Here is a 25,820-nt window from a genome sequence, read left to right as displayed (position 1 = left end):
GAGGAAAAAAAAAAGTTATTGAATTCGGCCCTGAATATGTCAGAGGGAAGAGGTGGCCAGGCTTCTGTATGATATGGGACTCAGTTGGCTAAGGTGCAAGATGCCATTATTGAGGTGTGAGGGCTGTGGCATCAAATAGAAGGGACATTTAAAGCAGAGGGGAGGGTAACTGGGTGGCTCAGTCAGTTAAGCGTCTGATGATCTCGTGGTTCATGAGTTCAAGCCACTCGATGGGTTCTGTCCTGACAGCGCAGAGCCTGGAGCCTGCTTCAGATTTCTTTGTCTTCCTCTCTCTCTGCCCCTCCCCTGCTCATGCTCTATGTCTTGCTCTTTCAAAAATTAACAAACATTAAAAAAATAAATAAAACATAGAATACAGTATGAACAAAGTTTAAAGGAATGAATGTGCGTGGTTTATTTGGGGAACACAAGTGATTCTATGTAAGCAGAACATGAGGGGCTGAGGCGGAACTGTCTGTAGGGGAAGTTGGGAAGAAGAAACTGGTTTCATGTCATGAGGCCTGTGTGTGAGGCAAAGAACCTTGGATGTATTGTACAGCATTAGAGGAAAGCTTCAAAGGTGTTTAACCTGGGAAGAGGCGTGTCTACACCCGCTTTAGAAGATAACACACGGTGGTCTGGGCATCTTCATATGCAGGGGCCGGCTTACATCAGCCCAATGTGCACACTGATCCCCAACTGTGATATTAGGTTGAAATTGACCACGCTGTGAACAGAAGTGGCAAATGATGCGAATCAGTTCTCTTTTTCTCTGAAGCTGGTTGTTAAATACTTATCAGCTCAGTCAAGGGGCCATTTCAATATGGTCAGGACTTCAGTAGTTTGTATCCAAGGGACACAGGAATCAGAATCCAGGGAAAGGTGATGGATGGGAACCTATCCTTAAAAAATCTGCCACGCGATTCTTATTTAGTCAGCCTGGTACTGGTCTATTGGTCCAGGGCCAGGACAGTAGGGAAAGAGAGGAGGGCTCGGTCTAAAAGCTGTGTAAGTAGGAATAGCAGAACTCATGGCCAATTAGAGGTAGGGAGTAGAGTTTCCTTGTTTGGGTAACTCAGTGGATGGATGGAGATGCAGGCAGGTGAGCTAAGGAAGACAGATAGATAAGAGTTACTGGGTGGTAGGAGGCACCTGGTGGTTTAGACAGTTAAACATCTGACTCTTGATTTTGGCTCAGATCATAATCTCACAGTTTGTGGGTTCAAGTCTTGCATCGGGCTCTGTGCTGACAGCATGGGGCCTCCTTGGGATTTTCTCTTTCTCTCTCTGACCCTCTCCCCTGCTCCAGTGTGCATGCGCTCTCGCTCTCTCTCTCTCTCTCTCTGTCTCTCTCTCTCTCTCGCCCCTTAGATAAGTAATCTTAAAAAGAAAAAAAAGAGTTACTTAGTGGGAGAAGTGAGAGTTGGGGAGGAAAGTCTGGGGTGGTTTTGGAGATGCTGAGAATCCTCTAAGGAGGCAGGGTCTTGGTGACATCTTACACATTTGGATTCAGGGAACCCGGTGCGTGGTAGAAGAATCAGGTTTGGGACAACATGTGGGTTGTTGAAGGCATGGATTTGGGGGGATCGTTGGAGGAGAATGTGTAGAAAAGGGACAGTCACAGGACTCCAGCAACGACTTTTCAGAGGGTGGTAGAAGAGAAGCCAAGAAGAGATCAAGCAAGCAGCAGTTTGTCTGTTGATTACTGAAGTCAGTGGTTCCATAGAGGGTGAAGTTCCTTCTTTCTAGCATTTCAAAAGTCAAATAGAAGCCACTTGTGCTTTTTTTTTTAAGTTTATGTATTTAAAAAACATTTTTTTAATCTTTATTTATTTTTGAGAGTGAGACAGAGAGAGACAGAGTGTAAGCAGGGGAGAGGCAGACACAGAATCTGAAGCAGGCTCCAGGCTCTGAGCTGTCAGCACAGAACCTGATGCGGGGCTTGAACCCATGAACCGTGAGATCATGACCTGAGCCAAAGTTGGATGCTTAACTGACTGAGCCACCCAGGCTCTCCTAAGTTTATATATTTCTTTTGAGAGAGAAAGAGGCAGAGAGAGAATCCCAAGCAAGCTCCTCACTGCCAGCACAGAGCCCGTTGCAGGGCTCAAAATTACAAACTTTGAGATCATGACCTGAGCCGAATGCAAGAGTCAGATGCTTAACTGACTGAGCCTCCCAGGCGCCCCTGCATTTTGTTGTAATCAGAGAGACTGAAGAGAGTTTGAGCTGTGGTATGAGGTGTCTTATTAGATGCTGACCTGAAGCTCTGAATGGTGGTTATGTACCTATGGTTAAAAGCACATACAAATTAACTAGGAGGTAAATAGTGTTTTTGTCATATATCAGAAAGTTATATTTCAAAATATCGTGGGAGGGGGAGGGGGCGGCACCTGGGTGGCTCTGTTGGTTAAGCGGCCAACTTCGGCCCAGGTCATGATCTCATGGTTCATGAGTTCAAGCCCCACGTCAGGCTCTGTGCTGACAGCTCAGAGCCTGAAGCCTGCTTCGGATTCTGTCTCCCTTTCTCTCTCTCCCCCTCCCCTGCTCCCACTTTGTGTGTGTGTCTCAAAAATAAACATTAAAAAATTAAAAAATAAAAATTAAAAAAAAAACAAACACAAAATATCATAGTTGGGGTTTGGTTTAAAGGTTCTTGGTGTGGGGCTCTCTGTGAGTCCTGGGACTGTCTCTGGACTTGGCCCCTGTGAGAGGGAATTGATAGAGAAGAGACTTTAACTCCATATTCTGACCAGTTTACATGAAGGAACCAGAATCAAGATGGTTGTCAAACATAAGGTTTTGCAGGGGTGGGGAGGGAGTGGGGAAGATGCCTGGCTAGCTCAGTTGATAGAACATGTGACTCCTCATCTTAGGGTCATGAGTTCGAGCCCCACATTGGGTATAGAGATTATTAAAAAATAAGTCACATGTTAATACACATTAGTAAAATATTAATATTAGTAAAAAATTAATAAAAATTAAATGAGGTTATCTGTGGACAGAATGATTCTGGCTTGCGTTGGCTTTGAGAAATTCATGTGTATCTTCCTACCACTTATTTAATCCAGACAGCTCTGGATTAAGAAGCAAAGGATGTCTTAAAGGCTGGGAGGGAGGCACAGGGAGCTAGCTGAGACGGTGGGGAGGCTGGCCTATGAGACATCACTGCTTAGGGTCTTGATAGCTTGTCAGAGACTTAAAATTCTGGGAAGCATCTTGGTTGGTCGCATTTATCACTGATAAAAGGTTCACCACTAGGTGACCTGGTTAATGCCTCTGTGCTCTCTTATGAGGGTTTAGGAGCTTACGATTTCACAGTGAAGGGAAGTAGTGCCCGAGGCCAGCAAAGCTACCAGGGCGTGGGAGCCAGAGGAAAGTGGTGCGTTCCTTGGGAGCGCTTGAAGAGAGGTTAAGGGGACACAAGTTCTCTTGCCCCCTTTCTTCAGAAGCCATTTGAGGAATACAATGGGGTAAGTATAATTCTTTTCATTGCGTGGTGGTGGGGGGAAGGTCTAGAATTTCTTTGTAGGTCAGGGAACCTTTACGCTTCATGAAAAATATCTCAGAACAGCATCAGGAAAATAATGAGGTTCCCCTCCCCCAACTGACGCTTGAGTATCTGTATACATGAGAGCCAAGGGTCGGCATGAACATTTGAAACTCCCTGGACCGTTCAGGAAGAAAGAAACAAAAAAGTTGTAACATTGGGCTTCAAACCCTTTTTCTATTAACTTTTGACTCCTAGTGTCTAATTGGAGAAGCACGTTGTTTCCTGCCTCCCCTCCAGTGGAGGTTCTGTCAGGCTTGAAGTGGGTCCGCATCACATTGGGTAACTGAAAGTTGGAGCATAGCTTTGGCAGGGGTGTGGGGCAGAGGAGGGCGGGCATGAGGAAGGTTTTCTTAACAGTAGCTGCTTTCTTGGGAAGGCGCACATGTATCTGATGCAAGTTGGTATCTCCAGTGCCTGGAACATAGTCTGTTGGAAACTTCTTGAGGTCACAGACCACGCTTTGCACACGGAACAGGGCCTAGGGTACTTTCAACACAGGCGTCTAGAAAAGCTAATGAACATTTGGAGGCGTGTGGTCATCTGGGGAGAGAGTGTAATCTGTGCAGATTGGAGTGGTAAGTGGAAGTGAAACATTAAATAGGTCTTTGCTCTTAAATAACTTACCATGTGGCAGAAGGTATAATGACTGTATCCTGAGGAGTGTGCTAATTCTTACGGTGAAGGGTAAGACAGTAATGTAGGACCATAGTGTGGGCAGGGGCCACCGAGGAAGATTTCTTCCCTGAGAAAAGATTTCCCTGTAATATTGAGTACCCGGATCCCTTTCCACAATATTCCATGGGTATTATTATTCACAGCACCCCAATGAAGAAGATGCTATTGTCATCCCCATTTAATAGGGTTCGAAATTGAGTAGGTAGACGAGTCAATACTGGAATTCCGGCAGTCCAAAACTAGAGCCCTCAGGCTTAATCCAGGATGGGGTGAGTGGAGAAAAGGATACCCCAGGCCCCGGAGAAGTGCCTGTCTAAGCCAAGGACACGGAGGATCACTGGAGTGGGCGTGGGCAGTGTGAGAGCCGCAAGATAGATAGCAGGTAGCTTATTAGGGTTTTTATTGCTACACGAAGGAATTTGAACTTGGCTCATGAAATTATGGGAAGCCTGCAGGACTTTTAAGCCTAAAGAGGCAGGATCAAATCTGCATTTCAGGAAGACCATCAGTGTCCAGGATAGACTGGAGTGGGGCCAGATTGGCAACAGGAAAAGCAGTTGGGAGCCTATTACAGTAATCCCCTGGAGGAGTGATGAGAGCTTGGCCTAAGACAGTGGCCAAAGGAGTGATGAATGGAGGCCAGGACTGACTGGCGGATACTAGGAGGTAGAATCTACAGCCCTTGCTGTGAAGTCGATGGGAGGTGCCTCTCTAGTGTTAGAAACATGAACCAAAACTCAGAAAATCTAATTGGCTTTATTAATCCAGTCATGAATCAAGCAGCCTTCTAGCTCCAAGTAAAGGGGGCCTCTGAGGAGGTTTCTATAGGAAGGAGGGCGGGGTAAGAAGTCATTAGCAAAAGAAAGGATTATTTGAGGCAAGGTCACCTTCCCTTAGGGGAAAGGGGAGGGAGTCTTATCATGAAGATTTTGGGGGATGGAGAGGCCCAGGTGACCAGTTACCTCACTGGTGCAGACCAGAGAATTTCTGACTGAGCCCTTAGGACTCCCATTTCCCGGAGGAGGTTGGAACTTGGCTTATGTGGCACCATTTTGGATCTGTGGTTTTTCTTTTTCACACTAGTTTGAATGAATCCCTATGGAATGCAAGAGGAAGACAAAAAAAGGTGGTGAATCCAGGATTGGCCGCATTCTGTTTGAGATTCATATTGGACTTCAGAGAGTTCAGTACCAATGCAAAGCATGATAATAAATGTTCTTGACAGTTCTTGGGTGCTTATTCACAGAAGCCTTCTGTTTAGTGCTTTATATTAGAGTGGTTTATATTAGTTAACTTGCTCAGTCCTCAAAACCATTGTGTGGAGTTACTTACATATTAACAGTTGAGATGAGAGGAGTGTTGTAGGGAGGGGCACCTGGGTGGCTCAGTCAGTTAAGCATTCCACTTCTGCTAAGGGCTCAGGTCATGATCTCACAGTTTGTGGGTTCGAGCCCCGCGTCGGGGTCTGTGCTGACAGCTAACTCAGAGCCTGGAGTCTGTTTCAGATTCTCTGTCTCCCTCTCTCTCTGACCCTCCCCTGCTCACCCTCTCTCTCTCTCTCTCTCAGAAATAAAATTTTAAAACATTAAAAAATTTAAAAAAAAGGGGGGGGAATGTTGTAGAGAGAGGCAAATAGGCGGGTCTGAGTTACTCAGATGAGAAGTGGCAGAGCTGGAAGTCAAATCCTGGGTTTGATTTGGGAACCTCCCGTGCTGTCTAATAAAGCTTTCTGCAGTGATGGACTTGTTCCATATTTGCACTATCTAATACAGAAGCAAATGGCCCCATGTAGTTATTGAGTGCTTGAAATATAACTACTGTGACTAAGGAACTGAATTTTTAATGAATATAAATTTAAATAGCCCCGTGCGACTAGTGGCAGCTCAGTCCTCTTCCCTGCTATCTTTGGGAGTAATCAGTATATCCATCATAACCGAAGGTTTGGTGTGGACGAGTTTCCCCAGAGAGGTTGTGGCTACTTCTGTGAGTCATAAGCCTATTTGAGAATCGGTGGGAGCTAATAAATCACCTCCCACGAATGTATACTATTATTGCACAGTATTTTGATAACAGGTTCATAAAACTCAGTTCTCCTGGCATAAAGGTGGAAGAGAAAGGAACCCAAACAGACTGTAAACTCATTGAGAATAGAGATCTCATATGTTTACTATAGTATTGAGATTTCCAAACAACGCCTGGTACATTGGCATTTGATAATTTATTAAATGAGTGACTGAAACAGAAACCAGAAGTCCACGAAGCTCCCCAAAAAGGAAGACAAAAGCAAAAGTAGGACAAAACCCAAGAAGCAGGAGAGGGAGGTGCCGGAGGAGGCAGAAGGGTGAAGTTTGGAGAATGGGAATAATAGTGTCAAACCTGCCTGGGTGGCCAAATATGATTAGGACGTAACAGCTGTCATTGATGTGGCAGTAACAGAGGTCCAGGTGGATGAAATCATGGAAGGGTACGAGTGCCGTCCAGATTTGTGGACTCATTCACCAGGCAATGGTGAGGAAGTAGAGGCAGTGAGTGTGGAGTCCACTGGGTCTCCATCCTGATTGCCCCCCAGAGTCACTGGGAAGCTTTTGAAAAATACACATTCCTCGGGGTGCCTGGCTAGGTCAGTCGGAAGAGCGTGCAACTCTTAATCTGAGAGTCATGAGTTTGAGCCCCACATTGGGTGTAGCGATCATTTAAATGAATAAATAAATAAATTAAAAAACCCACACATTCCTGGATATGTTCAGACTCTGACCTGGCAAGTTAGGGGAAGGGCCAGGAAATCTGCATGGCGAAGCTCTCTGCTTATTCTGATACAGCTTTGATGAAGGCACTCACCAAGTCATGAATTCTTTCAATAAAATATGCCTGTGAAGGAAAGGAAAGAAAGATAACGGAATTGAGGGAGAGCTTTCTTCTTCTTCTTCTTTTTTTTTTTTTAATTTAAAGATAATCAGAGTCCCTTTTAAAGGCTAAAAAAGAACTCTTTAAGTAGAGAAGTATTAGTGAGTTGTAATGAGTTGGAAGATATTTACCCAAATTCTGAGTCCCTGAACCTTTGACCATCTACCCACCCAGCTGCAAATTTCCATAGGAGCCGTTACACAGATCCCTTCCTGCTAACTTTGTAGGCAAATTATCAGTCTTCACCCAGAGCATGTTATTTTCTAAGTAGTATTTGAGAATATTCGAGGATGCTGTGTAAGAAGCTGGCAGTCATTGGCAGTGCCCCAAATCACATCTGTTTACTTACTTTCTATTATTAGACTTGTCCATACTCATTTGCCAAATGACAAACTATTCCCCTGCATTCTTTACTTTGCCACCTGCTTTTCTTCCCCGGTATACTTTTTCTACTTACACCAAAATGATAAATGCCAGAGCCGTTTCACAGGTGAATAGAATTCAGCCTGAAAATTCAGCCTTCTCTTTTGTTAGGTGGCCCTACTTTTCAGGGCAGTGGCTCTCAAAACTTTTACCATGTCTCATCTTCTCTGCACTGGATGTTTCAAAAAATTTGTCTGCCAAACTGGGAATAGTGAATACAATTGATGTCCCCCATTTATGGTATACCCATCAAAGCTTGGATACTGCCCTAGACACTTTTTATATAGATGATTTCTCCTATTTCTAATCTTCACTGCAATCTTTTAAGGTATGTGGTATACCCACATCTGACACTTAGAAGAGTTAAATAATTTACCCAGGGTCATCCTGCTAAGTGGTAGGCAGTCAGGACTAAAATTTGCGTTGCCCTGACTGTAAATCCTGAACTCAGATATTGTGATTGGATTACTCACAACTTAATCCTCAACCCCGTTCTCTAATTTTGGGGGAAAACAGGCTAAAAGAGGTTAAGGGATTTGGCTAAAGCAGAGGGCCAGTAAAGGCAGGGCAAACCTAGGTTGGTTTGTCTCTGTGCTATTTTTACTACATCCACTGCCTCAAATAATTTCTTTCCCCATTTTTATTCATCAAAGACATGTATCAATCAAAGGCACTTTGAGTCTTTGGAAGCTTCCAGTTAGCATGAGATAACACCCTAGATTGCTCTGGTTAACAGCCAAAAGCAAAGAAGTTTGATAAATAGTCTGTACAGCCATAGTGTGGGTAAATGGATGGCTTCCATTAGGCTCTGGAAATAACAGCTTGCCCATCCCTGTACCTGNCCCCCCACCACCCCCCATTCTCTCAAAACCCACTCTGGGCTTAGGAGGCCATGATCCCTTTAGTATTATCTGGGAGAGAAAGAGCTGTTTCTGCATCTGAAGCACCTACTCAAGAAAGATGGCAAATTGAGTCTCCCTGTCAGAGAAGCTGTACTTTCCAGAGGGCAAAAGGACACCTTCCTGGTGGCTTGTGGGTTTAGCCTGCACTTTCTGCAGGTGTTCTGGGTTGGGGGAGGGAGGAAGGGAGATCAGTGGAATCATGGGAAATTTACCCAGCCTGCCCCGCGGAGCTTCCTGGTCATTGTCTATGATTTCTGTCTCCTGAAGTGTGCTTTGGCTCAGATTACAACGTATTTTTCCCAGTTTGTGCCAACGTTCATTACTGGTTTGATATGACCTTCGAGGATAAGCTCCAAGCACTCGCTTGCTGGTGGAGAATAAAAGGATTACAGATCTAATTTCCTTCAGCTGGTGTCCCTTCGGAATATCCTGGAATTTAAAGAAGCCACTTCCTCACCTTATTTAGTAACACAGTCTAGTGTTTCAAAATCTAATTTATACAGTGGTTTTCATCCTAAGCTTGAATTCACAACAGGAGGGATTTACTCCTTTAGCTGCCTTGGGGGTACAGCAAACAGTTGCCTGAACAAATTCCCTTCCCTTCGATGTTAAGCCTACATTCAGTCACTTAAAGCCTAGATCCAAATCCTTGTTTAGAGTTGGTTTTTTGGTTTAAATTTTATTTTTTTAAGGTTTTCTTTTTTTTTTTTAATTTTTTACTGTTTTTTATTTATTTCTGAGAGAGAGAGACAGCCTGAGCAAGGGAGGGTCAGAGAGAGGGAGACACAGAATCTGAAACAGGCTTCAGGCTCTGAGCTACCTGTCAGCACAGAGCCTGATGTGGGGCTCGAACCCACGGACTGTGAGATCATGGCCTGAGCTGAAGTCTGACCCCCAACCGACTGAGCCACCCAGGTGCACCTTTTTTAAGGTTTTCTAACAGATATTTTTATCTGTTAGTGCCCTCTGCTGGACTTCTTCCAAGTTCTTCTCCACTTTAAGCCATAGAGCCCAGAACAGGCACTCAGGGTCACCAAATGAGCCTCACTGAAATGGAGAGGTTGGGGATGTGGCCCTTGACCTCTGGCATTCCATAACTGGGTGAACACCCCACTCTGGTGGTTGCTTTTTTCCATGACCTCAGGATACTGGTAGATTTCATTTAGGAAGCTGAAGGAGCTGCCCCATTTCCAGGAGGGCTGTTATCATTTGAATAAGGTTCATTTAAGAGAAGAGTGGAAAGAGTACATGTGAGAGGGTGAGGCAATATCTGAATCTAGAGATTCTGCTTGACAATGTTAACTTCATGGGGACTGAGTGGAGGAGTGCTTGGTGTCCCTTTCACTTATTTAAGACTGTTGAAAAACAAGTTCCAACAATGGGAGGACACAGGACCAGCCCCCTCCTGGGAACTGTAAAGGACGAAGCACCCTGTACACCCAGCGCTGCCACCACCATGGATTTACGTGGAGTCCACCTATCTGACATGTTCCCCGCCCGCCCCCCACGGAAGTGTCCGCCATCTTACTTTGTCCATCGTTTTAGTTTTGCCACACCACAGTGTACAGTGAATGTCTGGGCCTCCTATATGTCCTTGTCTCCTAGCACAGTGCCTGGTACATGATAAGTGTGTGGTAGATGGAACTAAAATAGAATGCCCTTCTCTTCAGGTCTGTGTGTCCTGAATCTATCTGAATTTCAAGTGTCTGCGCTGAAACGCTTGTCGTCCAGACAGCCATTCCTTCTCTTACTGGCTCCAGTATTTTATGTTTCCGTAGCATCTAGTATTTACTTCTAAGAGGTATGGTTTTTGCTTTTAAAGGTAGTTGCTTACATTGACTCTTACTTTCCACCTTGAGAGCAGATTCTTCACCTGATTCATGTTTCCATTGTCCATGACCCACAAAATGTTGCTTTACACATAATAATAGCAGCTACATACAGCGTTTAATATGCCAGGCACTGTTCTCCATACTTCACATATGTTCATTCTTTAATCTTTGCAACAGCTTTATGAGGTAAGAACTGTCGTTAACATCTATCTCCATTTTGTAGGTAAGGAGAATGACATTAAGTAATTTGCTCAAGGTCTTATAACTAGGTAGTGAGGAGCTTGGATTCAGTCCCTGGCAGCATATTCCGGAGTCTAGACTTTATCATTGCCTTGATGCTGCCTCTTGTCAGCATATTTGCACATGGAGGCCATTATGTAAATATTTGTCTGCCGCATGTAGGTTGATATTTCTTGGTTATTTGGAACCAATAAACAGGTTGAAGGTGATCCATTGTCGCTTTCATCTCCACCATCCGAACTGCTTCCTGAGCAACGGGAAGGCCAAAAAGAGGCACCAGAATGTTGGGTCTAGTAGTTTGAATTTCAGAAGTGCTGGATGGATGAAGTTCCGGCTTCGAAGTCAACAGTGCCATCTAGTGAGACAGCTTGCTAATAGCAGCTCAGAAGTATTTTTCTGAAACCCCAGTACATTGTCCTTTCATTCTGGGAGCCCCATTATTAGTTTAACTTTAGGTTTTGATTGCCAGAGAGAGGGTAGGGTGAGAAGGAAGACTAGCTTAAATGGAGCCAAGCCCAGTCTCTTCCTTGAAGAGGCTGTGATGTTGATCATGGTCATTTGGGTTGGTTGAGCCCCATTGGCTGTTAGTGGGCTCCAGAACCCCTCCCTTCTGCTGCTGGTGGTGTAGACTGGTATTCCTCTCTTCATGCTCACCTTTGGAGCTGTCTGCCGTAGAATTGGAGGTCCGACCATCTGTGAGTCGCCTACTGGAGTACAGTGCCTGATGCATTATCACAAGTTAGTCCCAACGTAAGAAATCTCATGGGTCAGCAACACGATAGCACAGTTTTGTGATGAGTTTTTTAATAGGCAATTCTCCGAGACCTTGGGAAGGGGATCTGGTGAGTAGCCCCTCCACAGCGAACAAGGAGCAAAAAAGTGCCATGTGTACAGTAAATGAAAGAGAAAGGGCTGATGTACATACTTCCGTTCAGCTAGGCAAGTAGAAGCTCTGCGTTTGGTGCTGTTCTGATTTCTAGGGTGTGTATGTGTTTGAAAACTTAAATTGCTTCTAAGTTCATTTTCTTCTTGTTGAAAGACTAGAATATAAAAGCATGGCTATAACTTTGATCACACACAAAAAATCACGTGCTGCTTGGGTTGAGAGTGAACCATTACAAGATTATTCAGAGTCTCAGTCTACCTGGGGATCAGTGTAAGGAATACAGTCTGTGGAGATCAATGCATTTTTCTGTGATGAGCAGTCCATCAGAACAAGAAAACAGTTTTGGTTATACTGGAGCCTGGGTTATAGTGACATTTATCATACTAGGAATTTACTATTAATAGACTATGCAAAGCAGGGGTTTGCTGACTTTTTTGGTTAAGGGCCAGATAATAAATATTTTAGGCTTTGTGGGTTTAATGTGCTCACTACTTAATTCAGTGGTGCCTTAACTATTCAGTCCACCATTGTAGCAAAACAGTAACCATAGATAATACGTCTGTGTTCCAGTAAAACTTTATTAACGACCCTAAAGTTTGAATTTCAAATAATTGTCATATGTCATGAGATATTATTCTTGTTCTGACTTCCCCACAATCATTTTTTTTTAAACACCATTCTCAAGGGACTGTAAAAACATAAAAAACAGGCAGCTTCAGATTTGGCCTGGGTGGGGGACTAGAGTCTGTTGACTGCTGATCAGATGCTTGGGTTAGTTAAAAAAAAATACAGATTATTCATATGTTCAGTTAGTGTCATAAGACATCTGAACAGCTTTTCTCTCTCTCAAGTAAGATGAAAGATGGCTGAATTCCATAGACTGTAACTTCAATGTAAGCATTTTAAAGAGCTCTGTGAACAGAAGCCCTAGAATCCTCTTAGGCTGGAGTGGAGGGACCTTAGCCTCTAATCCCACCCTTATGGGCACCCTCATTGGCCTCCCCAGGAGGCAGAGCAGGCCAGGTGGCCCCTGCCCCTATCAGTCTTTCTCCCTACTGGAACTCTCTATCCCACCCCCATCTGCACCTGCATCTTGAGAGTCTCCAGTGAGGGTGAAGCAGCGAGGGATTGTTACCCTGGCATACAGATTAAGAAGCCCAAGTATAGAAAGTACTGGAGGTATTTGCTCACTGAGATCAGGTCCCCAAGGCAGAACAAGGTGACAGGTCAAGATTTTCCCCTCCGGCCTCAGATGAGCGGGGTGGAGTTCACACCATATTTGTGTCATTTCTCCTATATCTTGCCTGTCAGTACACTCTCTGTATAAAGTTACATGGGGGAACTTGTTTTTAAAATTTTGTAACCCTATGTCTTTGTCAAGCTGTGGAGTCTAGATGACCTCCCCCAGTGTTGAGAAAGAAGTTAACGGTTCATATCCTGTGTCTTTCTTCAGCAGCCAGCAGAGTAGCCAGCAGAGCAGCCACGACGATGATTCTAGCAGGTTCCTGAGTCCCCGAGCACGGGAAGAAAGGTAAGGCCAAGAGAGAGGGGAGCGGTGGGCTGAAATGTTGGAGTGCGATCGTCCTTCCGGCGCCTGGAAAACCGTGGGTAGTGGGAGGGTGAGAGGAGGCTTCCAGACGTCTGTGCTCAGACCAGCCAGAAAGACAGGACATTGACCCAGGAAGTGAGAGGGTACAGCACCGAGGGACTAGTTCTGAAGGCTTTTGGTCTTCAGCAAGGAGCGAAGCCAGTAGGTGGCCAACCCGAGATGCTGGGAAGACCTCAGAGTGGACTTGGCTCACGGCACATCTTAGCTGCTGGGTACAGTGTGGATGGTGCCTGAGGAAAGCCGCAGGGCCTGGCGTGCCGTGTGTGGCATCAGATGGCGATGGGCCACAAGGGTAAGAATGGACTGTAGTGTCAGAGGTGAATGAGGGTGCATAGGCGCGGGGCGAGGAAGAGGAAGAGGCTCCTAAATACTCACATGAGGACTCTGGGGTCCGACTAGTTAAACCCTCTGGATGTGAGGATCAGCCGTCATCTGCTTCATGTAGTGCCCATGCACCATAGACGGGTCCGTGGTAGCAGGTGAATCCGAGCCGGAGCAAGTTGACTGTACCGACGTTAATGAAAAGGAGGTCCCGGTGGGCACATGACAGGGCTCTGCTTTTGGTCTAGCTCTGGTTACTGGTTTGGTCAACAAATGGAATGAGAAGGGAGAAGGTACTTTTATAGCATTTATCAAACTTCTGGCAGACACTCAGCTGAGACAAGGATGACAGACTCAAGCTTTAGTATTTCAGATGGGACTGTGGGTGCAAATGACAATTTTTTTTTTAACGAAATATGCTATTATGTTTATAATATGTACTTATAAATCTGTATTAGAATAGTTTCTTTTTTTCTAAGTTTATTTATTTTGAGAGAGACAGACAGATCCCAAGCAGGCTCTCCACTGTCAGCGAGGCCTGAGCTGAAGTCAGGTGCTTAACTGACTGGACCACCCAGGCACCAATAGAATAGTTGCTTGCATATAGGATTACCACAGGGAGCCTACCTTGACAGGATTTCATGTGAAAAAGAACCTGGGGGGTGTATTTACCAGCAAAATTATGAGCCAATAGGATGACCAAATCATCTTCCAAAGCCTGAATTTATTCATGGAAGTGTGGAGCATGGATTAAAAAGAGAAAAAGATCTCACTGGTCTGTACTGGTTTGACCGTATCAGAGTCCAATTCCTTGGAAATACACGTATTGATAAAATTACGAATTTAGAAAGATTGATCAGTATGATAAGGTATTAGGATAAGGACCAGTGAAAGGAAAATGGCTTAACCTGGAGAAGAGAATGGTTTGGTGACTCTAACAACTGCTCTTTAAATATCTGAAAGCCTCAGAAATAAAAGGTAGAGGGGAGAGGGCATAGTGGGGAGGATTTCAGCTCAGAGTAAGGAAGAACTCTAGTTGCAGCTAGACTCTAATGGAATAGACCTTGCAGAGTAACGCATTATCCCCCTCGATGGAAGTGTTCAAGCTAAACCTAGATGGCGGGTCTTAAGGGGACTCTCTCCTGGCGAGAGGGTGGGACCTGGGTAATCCTTTTACAGATCTCTTTGCATTTCAGGTTCTAAGGATTCTGCCCTAGTTCTCAAGTAGTAGTTCAGCTCATCAATTCAAACTGAGGGGATAGGAGGCAGGGGCCCCCAGGGGTAAAGACTAATCATTCTTGTTAAGATGCTTAATCAGTTACCATCTGATGGCAATTCCCTTTGTCTCTCCAGTGGCCCATGCACTCTCTTTTTGTGCTTTCTGGCTTCTGTCAACCATACTCTCAAAAGTTTTTTAAAAATAAAAATTTTAAGAAAGGGGCCATGGAGTCCCCGTGGTTCAGTGTGCCTGTGCTTGGACATCACATATCTCCTGAAGTGCCCCATCCGTTTCAGGTCATAATGTCTTAAGTTGCTCCTCTCTCAGCTCTAAGACTAGCAGCTTCTCAACTCCTTCTGTGTCAGCTGCTTGGGGGCGTTCCCGGGAGAAAGAAATAGGTGGTGAGTTGCCGGCTCTAAAACGTTTCTTCCAAGGCAACTTCATCTCTTATGCCAGGACATGACTACTTGAGCACTAGAGTGAGATCTGTCTTTTTTCACTCTTTGGGATTGTATGTTGACATAAATTATATTCTAGCTCCTTCTCTACCCACTTCTTCAACCAAATGAAACGTTACAAAGGTTCTCCAGTCCAAACCTGTGCCCAGGAAAGCCCTCTGGATGTCTTCTCTGGTCCTTCCCCTCCCTGGCTCCCTGAGAGGCCCCTTAACTCTTCATGGTGCACAGTGGATATATTTTGCATCAGTTCACCTCGGGCAGTACAGGAAACAAAGCTCTGATCAGAAGTATGCTTCCCGCGGTGGTCCCTGCGGACCGCCTCCCCCCAGAAGCTCAGGACTGGTATGTATGTGTTCACCCTGGCCATCCTGAAGGAAGTCTTTTTTTTCTTCACATCCAGTTGGTTCTTCCGGAGAGAACAAGTCCCCAGAGTGCTAATTAATCACCAGCCTCAGTTCAGAACAAACCCTAACACCCTGCCCCTAATCCTTCCTGTAATATGTTTTTACCCAATTATGAGACTCTCTGGGGCATTTTGGATGTTGGCCTGCGTTACTCTGTCCTGGGGCAAGTGTGAGTTCCAAACCCTGGGGATATTGGCAACTATGGTGGGGATCCTGCTTCCTGCTCCGGACTCTGGGCCCACTGGGTGGGCAGCGACCTCTGCTGGTCATGGCGGCATTTCCCACAAAGGCCAGGCTTTTGTGTAATGTCATTTACCCTTGCTAATTTCCGCTAGTGGCCGCAGAGCAGATATTATGGATTGAAAATGGTCAAGTATGAGGCGGGTAATATGGACCCTTTTCCGTGGTTGCTCCTCATTCTCCAAACCATGTGGTCAATTATCAGATGAAGGATAGTTTTCATAGAGCATGCAAAAAAAAAAAAAAAAATTAACATTGATTTCTTCTGTCTCCCAGATAAAAATCTAATCCTTAAGTATGAGGTATACTTTCAACAGGTTAAGTAAAACATCAGTTTTCCTTTTTCTTGTATGAGGTTCACAATAGATACGATATTTAGAGACAAACTAGTTGCCCTACTTAGCTTAACTGTCTACATGACAGCAAACGGGGAAATGTCTCAGTATGCTGTCTGAGCCTAAGGGCTGCTCAGAATTTTTCTCTTCTTTCACATCAGTGCTGATTCCTGAAGAAAAAAGTCTTTGGAACCATGATGGGGCAGAGGGTGGGTGGGTGCGGGGAGGCAGTCATTTCCTGGGCAGGTGTGCCTCAAGAAGAGTTGATTTGAGGAAGGGAATCAACTTTTTGGGAAATGAAGGTGGTTTCAGAGATAGGAATAATGCTCTTAGGTTTCTAGTGGAAAGAAAGCAGAATAGATCCAACCTCCCCAAAATCTGTATGTATGTGTGTGTCATTGAATATGGGTCACAGATCCATTTTCGCACTCCTAGGGTAAAGCCAAGGGCACACTTAAAAGCACATTGGTTCCCTGATTCAGCCCAATTCAGACCATTGGACCAATGGTCAGGGTTCCTCATATTGCCAGATTTTTATTTAGTACGTGGACAGGATGGCAGGAACTGTCAAACAGCCAGGGCTATAGAAAACAGAGCTATTTTACTAAGGACATTTTATGTACACAATGTTAGTTTCAACAAAATGCGGTCAGCCTTTCAGTAGTAGGAAGGTTGGGACCCAGGCAGGGCAGGGGAGTAACTGAGCGCTGAGGCCGGGCTGCGTGTGTTCACGCATCCGTTCCTGCGTGCAGGCATGTGTGCCCCAAACCTTTGTTAATTGTCTGCAAGACACTGGGGAGCCTGCTAGAGTCTAGACAATGAGATGGATAGAGGCTCTCTTGTCCGTGGGCTCCATGGTGTCCTAGAAAGAGTAGAAGCCTTGAGGTCAGACCTACTTAGACATTGGGCTAACCTTCTTCCTTATTAACTTCATTTTTAAAAGCAACTTCCTTAGCTTTACTCACCCTCCGGTTCCTCATCTATAAAAGTCGTTCCTTGAAAGAAAGAAATGAGATAATATGTGTAAAGGGCTCAGTACTTAGCAGGTGCTTAGTGAGTGGTAGCTGCTAGTACTCTGATGTCATGTGATTTCACTCCATTTCCTAGCAGATCTATATATACTCTGCTGTACTTGAAGCGGAGACAGAACTCGTAGAATGTTGACTAGAATGTTGACCGTCCGTAAGATGTGGACCCTCAGAATAAATAGATGAAGGCCTGGTATTTCCCCTTGAGCACCGTATTATCTCATGGTGAGACACGCCTATGAGAAGCAAGTACAACGTCATGTGATAATGGAGGCGGAATTCTGTAGAGAGTAATAACAGGGAAGAATTGGTTCACTTAGTGCACCTAACCCTGTGCTATGCACCTTGCAGAGACTTTGAAATGCAGTCCTCTCAACAGCTCCGTCAAATAGATGTTGTTATTTCCTGCACATTAGAGTGTAGGAAACAGAGGCTCAGGGAGCTACCAAATTTGCCCTGAAGTAGCACAGCTACTGTGCTTGGGACGAGGGCAGGAGAGAGGGAGGAGGGGCCCGAGGGATCCAGAAAGACGCCACAGAAGGAGATGTGCTTTGCTGAGAGCTGCAAAAGGAGTAGGAATCTGTCACAAGGGCTGCATTCCCAGGCGACTGAGTGAGATGTACATGAGTAGGGAGGCGTGAGAAAGCCAGGCGTGTTCAGGGGCTTCAGATACTTCGGTGTCAGCGCCCATCATATCCCAGGAGGGGACTGGCTAGTGCATGGCTAGCAGCCATCTTTGCACAGGTGGGCAGGTGCCTGGTTCTGCCATGGCCGAACTCTGCCAGTGACAGAGCAGCTTCCTTATAGGGGAGGAAAAATGAGGGAGAAGTTTTAAGGAAGAGGGTACCCAGATCACTTACAGATAACTCTGGTGACAAAAGTCACTTTGGTCCTAGTGGGAGAGATTTAAGGGGCTAACGTTGAAAGCAGATAGACAAGGAAGGAAACTGACATTTATTTACCCAATTGTCCCCTCATTTAACAAGCATTTATTGAGCACATGCTGCCTGCTAGCTACTCTTGGAAATGTTGGGGGCTGCAGCCATGAGCAGGTGACTTGTCTCCCATCTCACGGTGCTTATGTTCTAGCCAGTGGAGACAGATATAAACAAACAAGTGAATAAGAGCACCGAGTGGTAACAAGGGCCATAAATAAAATGAAAAAGAGTGATACAGAGGCCCAAGGCTTTTTAGGACAACTGTAAGTTAGGCAGGAAGGGTTAGCTTACTGACCTGGTGACGTTTAAGCTAAGACCAGATGGGCACATTTCTGAATTAATGGTAGTGCGGAGGGAAAAGGAGGAACCAACTAACGAAGTTTGTTAAGTAGGTTTGACAAAGCTTATCTACATCTGGGTTAGGGAAGGGTACCTAGCATGAACCTAGGTTGTAGGCTTATAGTGGGGATTTGTAGTGGGGACAGCCAATAAAAGGTAGCATAGTCCACAGGTATAGTGTCTCCCTGGGTTCATTGTGCTTCCAACTGTGACCTTGGGCAAACCACTTCACCTCTGTGACTCAGTCTCCTCATCTATGAAATGGGTATAATAATAGTTCATACTTCATGAGTTACTGGGAGGAGCGTGTATATGTGTATGTCTGTCATTGATAATCCGAATAGTGCTGGGTACGTGGCTAGTATAATATATGTGCTTGCTATGATTATTAATATTATATCATTATTGTTATAAAACATTGAGTAAAGGGGGAAGAATTTGAAGAGCAGGGGTGATAGTCAATTTAGTTTAGATATGTCAAATGTGTAGGTGGAGAGATACACTAGCCAGTTGCCTACACTCATTTGAACCTCAGGAGACGGGACTAAAACTACTTGTTTGGCAATGAGATTTAGTCAAGGCAAGAGTCAGGATCAGCAAAGTATAAGCAGAAGGCAAAGGAAGAAGGAATTTGCAAAAGATTGCCCACTGAGGCTGAGACAAGTAGAAGAGACAGAAATATAGCCGCGAGAAGGAAGAATCGAAGAGGACAGAGATAGGGAAGGTAAGCACGAAACAGGATCTTAACCACTGAGCAGTTATAGAAGGGTGTATGGGAAGGGAGGGGAAGAGACTGAACATGGAGAATTTATTCCAGGAGTTTCCCCGGGAGGATGAGAAATAGAGATGAAAGCTAGAGGAGAAGGTGGGGGTGGTTGAGGAGAATTTTTGTTTTAATCTAGGGATCTAGGGAGACACAAGCGTGCTTTAAATCTCTGAAGTATGAACCAGGAGGTCAAGGATGTGAATTTCAGAGAGGACGTCACTCATTCATGCACTCAGCAAACACTTACAGTTGTGCAGGGAGGAAACTCCCTGAGTTTCCAGGCTTGTTGAGGAGACAGTATTAACACCTGAGAGTATGACTTAGAAAGTACAAACTTGGCTGTGTGCATTCAAGGAAGGGTTCCAGGAGAGAGTGTATGGAAGAAACTGGACCTGGACAGAGGGGGTGGGGCCCACAGTGGGGTGGTTGAGTTAAGAAGAGGTGAGCTGGGAAGCAGTGGGATGAGAGGGATGAGATGAGAAGGCGCAGGAGCTCAGCTGGCCATGACCAGCACTTGAGTCTTTACGCCAAGAGCATCAAGAAGCGATTGAGAGTCTTTAAGAAGGGAGGCGACCGCATCAGATTTGCATCCTGGAAAGATTGCAGTATAAAAGCAAGGGTGGAGGTGGCCCTGGTAGGTGGTGCAGAGAGATCAGCTGGGGCAGCTCGGAGGCTATTACAATTGTCCGGTTAAGGGGTGTTGGTGGCTTGGATTTGAGATGATGGTCCTGGCGGCGGTGGTGTTGGTGGGGGGGAGTAGATGAATTCAGGATACACTTAAGGGATTAACATGTCTAGGATTTGGCAATGGATTGGATTTAGTGTGTGAGAGAGAAAGGAGGTCCTCACAGTTAGTTCTGGGATTCTGACTTGGTCAGTTTGGCTGGTACCACCTGCTGAAGATAAGCAAGCAAGGTTTCAGAAGAGGCGAGGAAAGATAGCTCTAGATCACAGGTGAACAGATTGGCCTCGGCCAGACTGTAATGGCTGTGGATGCAGGAGAGTTCAAATGCGATGTGGTGGGAAGGTGAGGAGGCTGATAGCAGCAGGAAATATTTTCTCCTTGGAATAGGAACTAAGATTATTTCCCAAGATGAAGGAAGGTGGATTGAGAATAAGTGTGAGCTTTGGGTCTAATTAATTTGGGGGTTGCCTTTATCACCTTTTCTCTTGATGAGCTGAAAAGCTGTTCATGTCTTCCAGTGTCTCACTAGAACTCACCCTTGTTTCTTCCGGTTGGGGAAGGGAGAGCACCTTTTTCATCCCTGGTGTGGAGGAGGAGTAGCAGGTTCTGGTTGGTTCCGTCCAGCACTTGCCTCCTGGTGTGCGCTGTGTGGTTCCCTTCTCTGTCTCCCACTAGCCCAGGAGACCCCTGGGGGACAGAAACGGTATCTCTTCTGCCTGGCATAGAGTAAGTGCTCATCTGACGCTTGTGGAATTCATGAACAAATGGAGAAACCAAGGTAGTGGAATTCGAGGCCACAGGGCAAGCCTCCGGGGGAGGAGAGGCCAGAGTGCAGGCTCACGAATTTCAACTCAGGTCTAGCCACCAGAGCTGATAGCCTCCTCATGGAAGGAAAGATGCTTTCGGTTCTGCTTATCCTATCCCAGAAATTGTCCCCAAACAGCATGTTTCCAGAGCACTCTGGCTCTGTCTGCCTGCCTGGGCACTGAATTCCCCGCGGCCCCGAGGCCACTCAGGTGACCTCTCCCGTCAGCTCCCTCACCACGAGGAAGGAGCCCAGTAACAAACCCTCTGGGAGCTGTGCCCGCGGGCCCTCCCCCTCCCTCTGGCACCAGCAGCTGACATCACATGCAGGTACAGCCCCGTCCTCCCTGGCTGAGGACAAAGGAGAGGAGGAAACTCACCAAGTGCCCAGAGCGCTGCCAGATGTTGCAGGATGGCCTCTGTTTGGAGCTGTGGCTCGGGCCAAAGCCAGGGGGGATCCTGGTAACAGGGAGCCTCAGGCTCTCTCCTGCCCTGGGGCCCTCCACCAACCCGTGTTTGGGCTTGAACACCAGGGCGGGGAGGGCTCCCCCGTACAGGAGCTGCAGCCGACAGCTGGAGGAGCTGCGGAAGCAGCATGTCCATGCAGTCCCAGAGTGAGCCCCGAGCCCTGGAGGTCCCAGCTGCCATGTGGCGGGCCCTCCCCTGAGCCCAGCATGGTACAGAATCTGCGCTCCCAGACCGTCTCCTGCAGCACGGCTGTAAAGCAGGCCTGTCACTACCACGTCTCCTCCCTGAGGAAGAAGCTGTCCTTTCTGCGAGCCAAGTAGGTGGCGGAGGGCCCCTGGAGATGAGGGCACGTGGACGTGGCCCTTGGGCTGGCTGGGGTTGACCTGGGGCTCTTCACAGAGGCGGGAGAGCTTTGGGGGCTGGCTCCCATGTTCGAGGGCTTATACTTGTTGGCCAAAGGGACGGCCCCTCCCCAAGAGGGAGGAGTGGTCTGTTGCAAGAGGCTAAAGGTGAGGGATAGAGGGGAGCCTGGGGAGGCTGTCTGGCCCTTGTTTGGAATGGATGGAATGCTCGACTGGGCCCTGCTGTGTGTCTGCCAAGGAAGTGACCAGCTCTCCCAGTTCTTCAATAACTGGCCAGCAATTGTTCGTTTGCCTCCGTCATGGTACATTACTTAGGTTGGTAAAGAACTTGGAGGTCCCAAGAGAAAGGTTCTGGAGAGGACGGAGTATTCTATCTGGTGCCTTTGGGGGTGTTGATCATTCCCTTCCAGTGAGAGGGAACCTGTGAGTGAGGTGTTTGGGGGTACGGACCCTGTGTGTTCACTTCTTACAAGGTGTCGTCACTGGGACTTGGCTCTGACTCCAGAGCCTCTTGAGCAGGCTGCCGGAGAGACGTGCGGATAAACCGGGTGTAGGCCGCTTTTTCCTGGTGCAGTGGCTCCGGGGTGAACATGCCCCTGTGACAAGCAGAGGGGAGCAGGGTTTCCGGGAGGACAGAGAGGTTCCAGTCCCTAGGATCAGAGTTTAACTCAGAGGCTGGTGGGCATTGGAGAGAGAGGAGCACGTAAGCTTATGGGCAGGCTTCCGGCTGTTTTTTGTGTGAAGAGAAATACAGCAGTGAGTGAAAGGTAAGATAGGACAAATGGAAGAAAGGTAGGGAGAGAGACTGAATGGAGGTAGGTTAGGGAGGGAGGCATAGTAGATGACTTGATCTTGATTCTCTCTCACACACTCTCACGCACGTAGGCATGGATGCCTGTTAAGTGTTTAGCCAACTATTGATGAGAGTCATCTCCCCAGAGGTGTTTTCATGGCAGTAGTTTTGAGGGCAGCGAACAGAGACTGAGTCCTTACTGTTACGAGAGGACTCCTCAGGTACTGACCACCCAGTACCTTGCACACAGCAGGCACCCAAGGGATAAAGGCCGAAGAAGAGATTCTCCGACCCTGTGGGGTGGTCCTGGGGGCAGAGACTGGTCCCTCAGCAGTCTCCTTGTGGAACTCAGGAACGCGTCGAGGACCAAACACCCTTCGATTAAGCTCTGCTTCTCTACCACTTATTGGCCGTGGGGGCTCTCATCAAATCACCCTGTCGCCTCTGAATGTTTCCTTCCTTAAGAATGGAGATAGTCGTACCTCCTTCGTGGAGGCTGTGGGAATCAAAGTGACGTAAGATAGAGGAAGGTCTTGGCCCTGTGTCTGGCACACAGCAGTCATTGTGACTGTCAGCTGACCGTAGACTTGGGCTAAACCTGTGAGGTGAGTGGAAGGTGAGTTTTGAGCTACTCGAGAGCTGTGTGTAGGTTGGGGAACTTGGTTCGGGAAGCCATGAACACGTTTGCAGTGGCCAGTCAGTCGTGTGAACCCTGGGCCTCACTTTCCCAGCTTACTTTCCATCTTGGTGCTAACCATGTTGTCACTGTATTTTTCTGCTGACCTGGTTGTCGTCTGTTTCCCCTGCAAGGGACCCTAAGCCTCATGAGACCAGGGGACTGTCTTTGCTTCATTCACTGGTACATGCCTGACGCATAGTAGGTGCTCAATAAAGATTGTTAAATGAGGGGCGCCTGGTGGCTCAGTCGGTGAAGTGTCTGACTTCTGATTTTGGCTCAGGTCATGATCTCACGGTTCCTGGGTTAGAGTCCTGCATTGGGCTCTGTGCTGACAGTGTGGAGCCTGCTTAGGACTCTTCTCCTTCCCTTCTCTTCTCCTGCTTGTGGTCGCTCTCTCTCTCTCTCTCTCAAAAATAAGTAAACAAACCTTANAGAGAGAGAGGGAGATACAGAATCTGAAGCAGGCTCCAGGCTCTGAGCTAGCTGTCAGCACGAGCCAGAGAACGGCTCAAACCCACGAACCATGAGATCATGACCTGAGCCAAAGTCGGTTGCTTAAATGACTGAGCCACCCAGGTGCCCCATCCATCTCTTGTCTCTGATTCTGAGTCATGTGGACTGGGGTGGGCCTAGGAATTTGCACAGTGAACACGTATCCCAAGTGATTCTCAAGTGGCCTAGAACCGTGCTTTGAGAAACATGCCATGTTGCCGGAAGCCCCCTGTTATCCCTGCGCTAGCTAGCATCAAGTGCGCAATTTAACAGTGAATAGTAATGGGATGGGGAGAGCCCCGTGCCCTCTTCCTGGCCTGTGGCCTCAGGTTCAGGGAGCCTCTGGCAGACCCGCAGCGCCCTCAGGGACACTGTTGTCAGTGCATAGCTTCTGTTTTCTTCTTACCTGTTCGCTCCACAGCCCAAGAATCCCCATTCTGCAGCAAGGAGAAAGGTGGGTGGGGTGGGACTATGTAATTAAAATAATCATTTCATCTTATCTGTCACCAACTTTCCAGATTGCTCAATGCTTCTTTTCTTCTTATCCTTCAGTGAGTGAGCAATAAGCAGTTTCCAGCTGGGCTCCCTCCTTCCCTTCTCCATTTCCTAGTCTGAAGGTGAAAGTCTCCCATCGAAATGCAGAGAAAAGCCTTGTAGCCCTGGTTCAGGTGGTCCCAGGATTGGGAGAGGGGCTGAGGGAATGGACGGTGTCTGAGTACCTCCCTAGAGGAGGTGAGATCAGGGCTCGATCTCACAAACTGTGGGCTCATGATCTGAGCCGAAATCAAGAGTGGATGCGTAACCGGCTGAGCCACCCAGGTGCCCCTCCCTCATGTCTGTTGTGTGTGAGCTGGCTAGGCGCTTCATGAAGAAGGAGTCAGCGCTAGACTCAAAACTCTTGAGTTTATGAACATGGTACCACGACAGATTTGCTTGAGGATCCAGAGTGAACAATCTTAACCTGTTGAACTCCTTTTCCTCTAAAAGTGAAACACCCAAGGTTACGTCTCTTGACATCTTAAACAATGGGTGGACTTGCGTCTTGCCAGGAGTGTATACCAGTTGTCCTTATAAGATCCACAGAAATGGCCCTAAAGAAGAGATTTAAGGACGTGGAAACCCTCTGCTCCTTCCTGATTCGTGAATTTCTTCAGTACCTACATCAAATGGTTATCTGCCTCTCAGTGAATAACTTCCATGGTGGGAAATTTGCTCAGGAAGTAAACTGGGGTTTCAGTAAAAGAACTCAGAATTATAGGAAACGACAGAAAATCAACACATGTGATGAGTAAAAAAATCCAAGACAGTGCAGAATGTCTGTGTACTTAGTTTGTGGGCATCTGAGGCATTAATTGTTATTACTAATAATATCTGCTGTGTTGAGAGTTTATTATGTGTTCAGTACTGCGGTTTACATGTGCTTTCTTATTTAACCTTAATGGCAGGTATGCAAGGACAGTTGCTATTTTATCCATTTTCTAGAGAAGGAGATGGAGGCTTACACTGTCCACTGGCGTGCTTTGTAAGTGATCGAGCTGAGATTCAGGTCCAGAGCTTTTTAATTGCAACCTTTTATGATGCTGTCTTTCCCTTTGAGACAGCATCCATGTGGCTCTCAGGACACTTGGGGCCCAGTGCTGAACCTTCCTCTTTTCCTTATGTCACATGGATCTTTTGTCACCAGCTTTCTGGACCTAAAGCTCCAGATATGGAGTGTGCAAACGAGTCTGTTAGTGAAGCTTATCTCTTGTAAAGCATTAAGCTGGACAGAGCAGGAGACAGACTGTCAAGGAGAGAATAGACCCCGGTGATTTTGAATGATACATTTTAAATATGCCTGAGAGCCGAACAGTTGGGGTTGTTTTGAGTATGTTTCCTGTGCCTTGTTGATGTTGAGAAGTGCTGTAGACTTTTAACTAGCAAGTATTTATAGGAAAGTTCTCGTACATTTCTGGTGCCTTCTTTCAGTTTCACTCTTATGCCCGCCCCAAACCGCGAAACTGTGGTCACTCTGACCTCCCTGCAGGTACCAGGTGAAGCCCCTATAGGTGCTGGCTGGAGCTGCACAAAAGTTCATTACCTTCCCTTGGGGTTTCTCCGCTGGGCTCACCAGCACCCTCTGCTGGCAGTGGCTTTGCCAGAGGGGAGAGAGCAGGGCAACCTGATCCCTCCCTTCTCAGTGAGATGAGCAAGTCCTCAGGCAGGAGGCAAGGGGAGTGCCCTGGACCCTACTCCTTCTACCCTGGAGGGAAGAACTATCTGAGCCCCAACAACTCTCACCCCTGAGGATGAGCACACTAGGAGAAGGGACCTGCCAATGTAAAGGCAGACTCTCTGGCCAGAGGAGCTGTGTAAATGGATTTGTATGTTCTTAGACCCTCTACTCAGGTTCCTGTGGGGCCAGCGGAGTTCTTCCTTGGACATTTAGTTTCCTTGGTCTTCCTTTTCTTACCCACCCCACCCAG

The 25,820-nt window shown here is 46.7% G+C and overlaps 1 protein-coding gene across 4 annotated transcripts in view; it reads left to right on the top strand.

The window, feature by feature from the left end:
* Positions 1–25,820, top strand: part of GRAMD1B (GRAM domain containing 1B) — a 161,972-nt gene that overhangs the window by 24,436 nt on the left and 111,716 nt on the right. For 2 of the 4 annotated variants that reach the window (XM_077763065.1, XM_077763062.1), the window contains exon 2: positions 12,872–12,946. In XM_077763065.1, the coding sequence (XP_077619191.1) occupies positions 12,872–12,946 (75 nt within the window). Of the gene's footprint in view, positions 1–12,868; positions 12,947–25,820 lie in introns of all 4 variants that reach the window. The other 2 variants (XM_077763063.1, XM_077763061.1) reach the window with 1 other exon arrangement.

Source organism: Crocuta crocuta, unplaced genomic scaffold (genome assembly GCF_008692635.1).
Source record: "Crocuta crocuta isolate KB4526 unplaced genomic scaffold, BGI_CrCroc_1.0 scaffold316, whole genome shotgun sequence".
NCBI lineage: Eukaryota > Metazoa > Chordata > Mammalia > Carnivora > Hyaenidae > Crocuta > Crocuta crocuta.
Note: the sequence above shows the minus strand (reverse complement) of the source record. Positions and strands in the feature narration are given on the sequence as shown.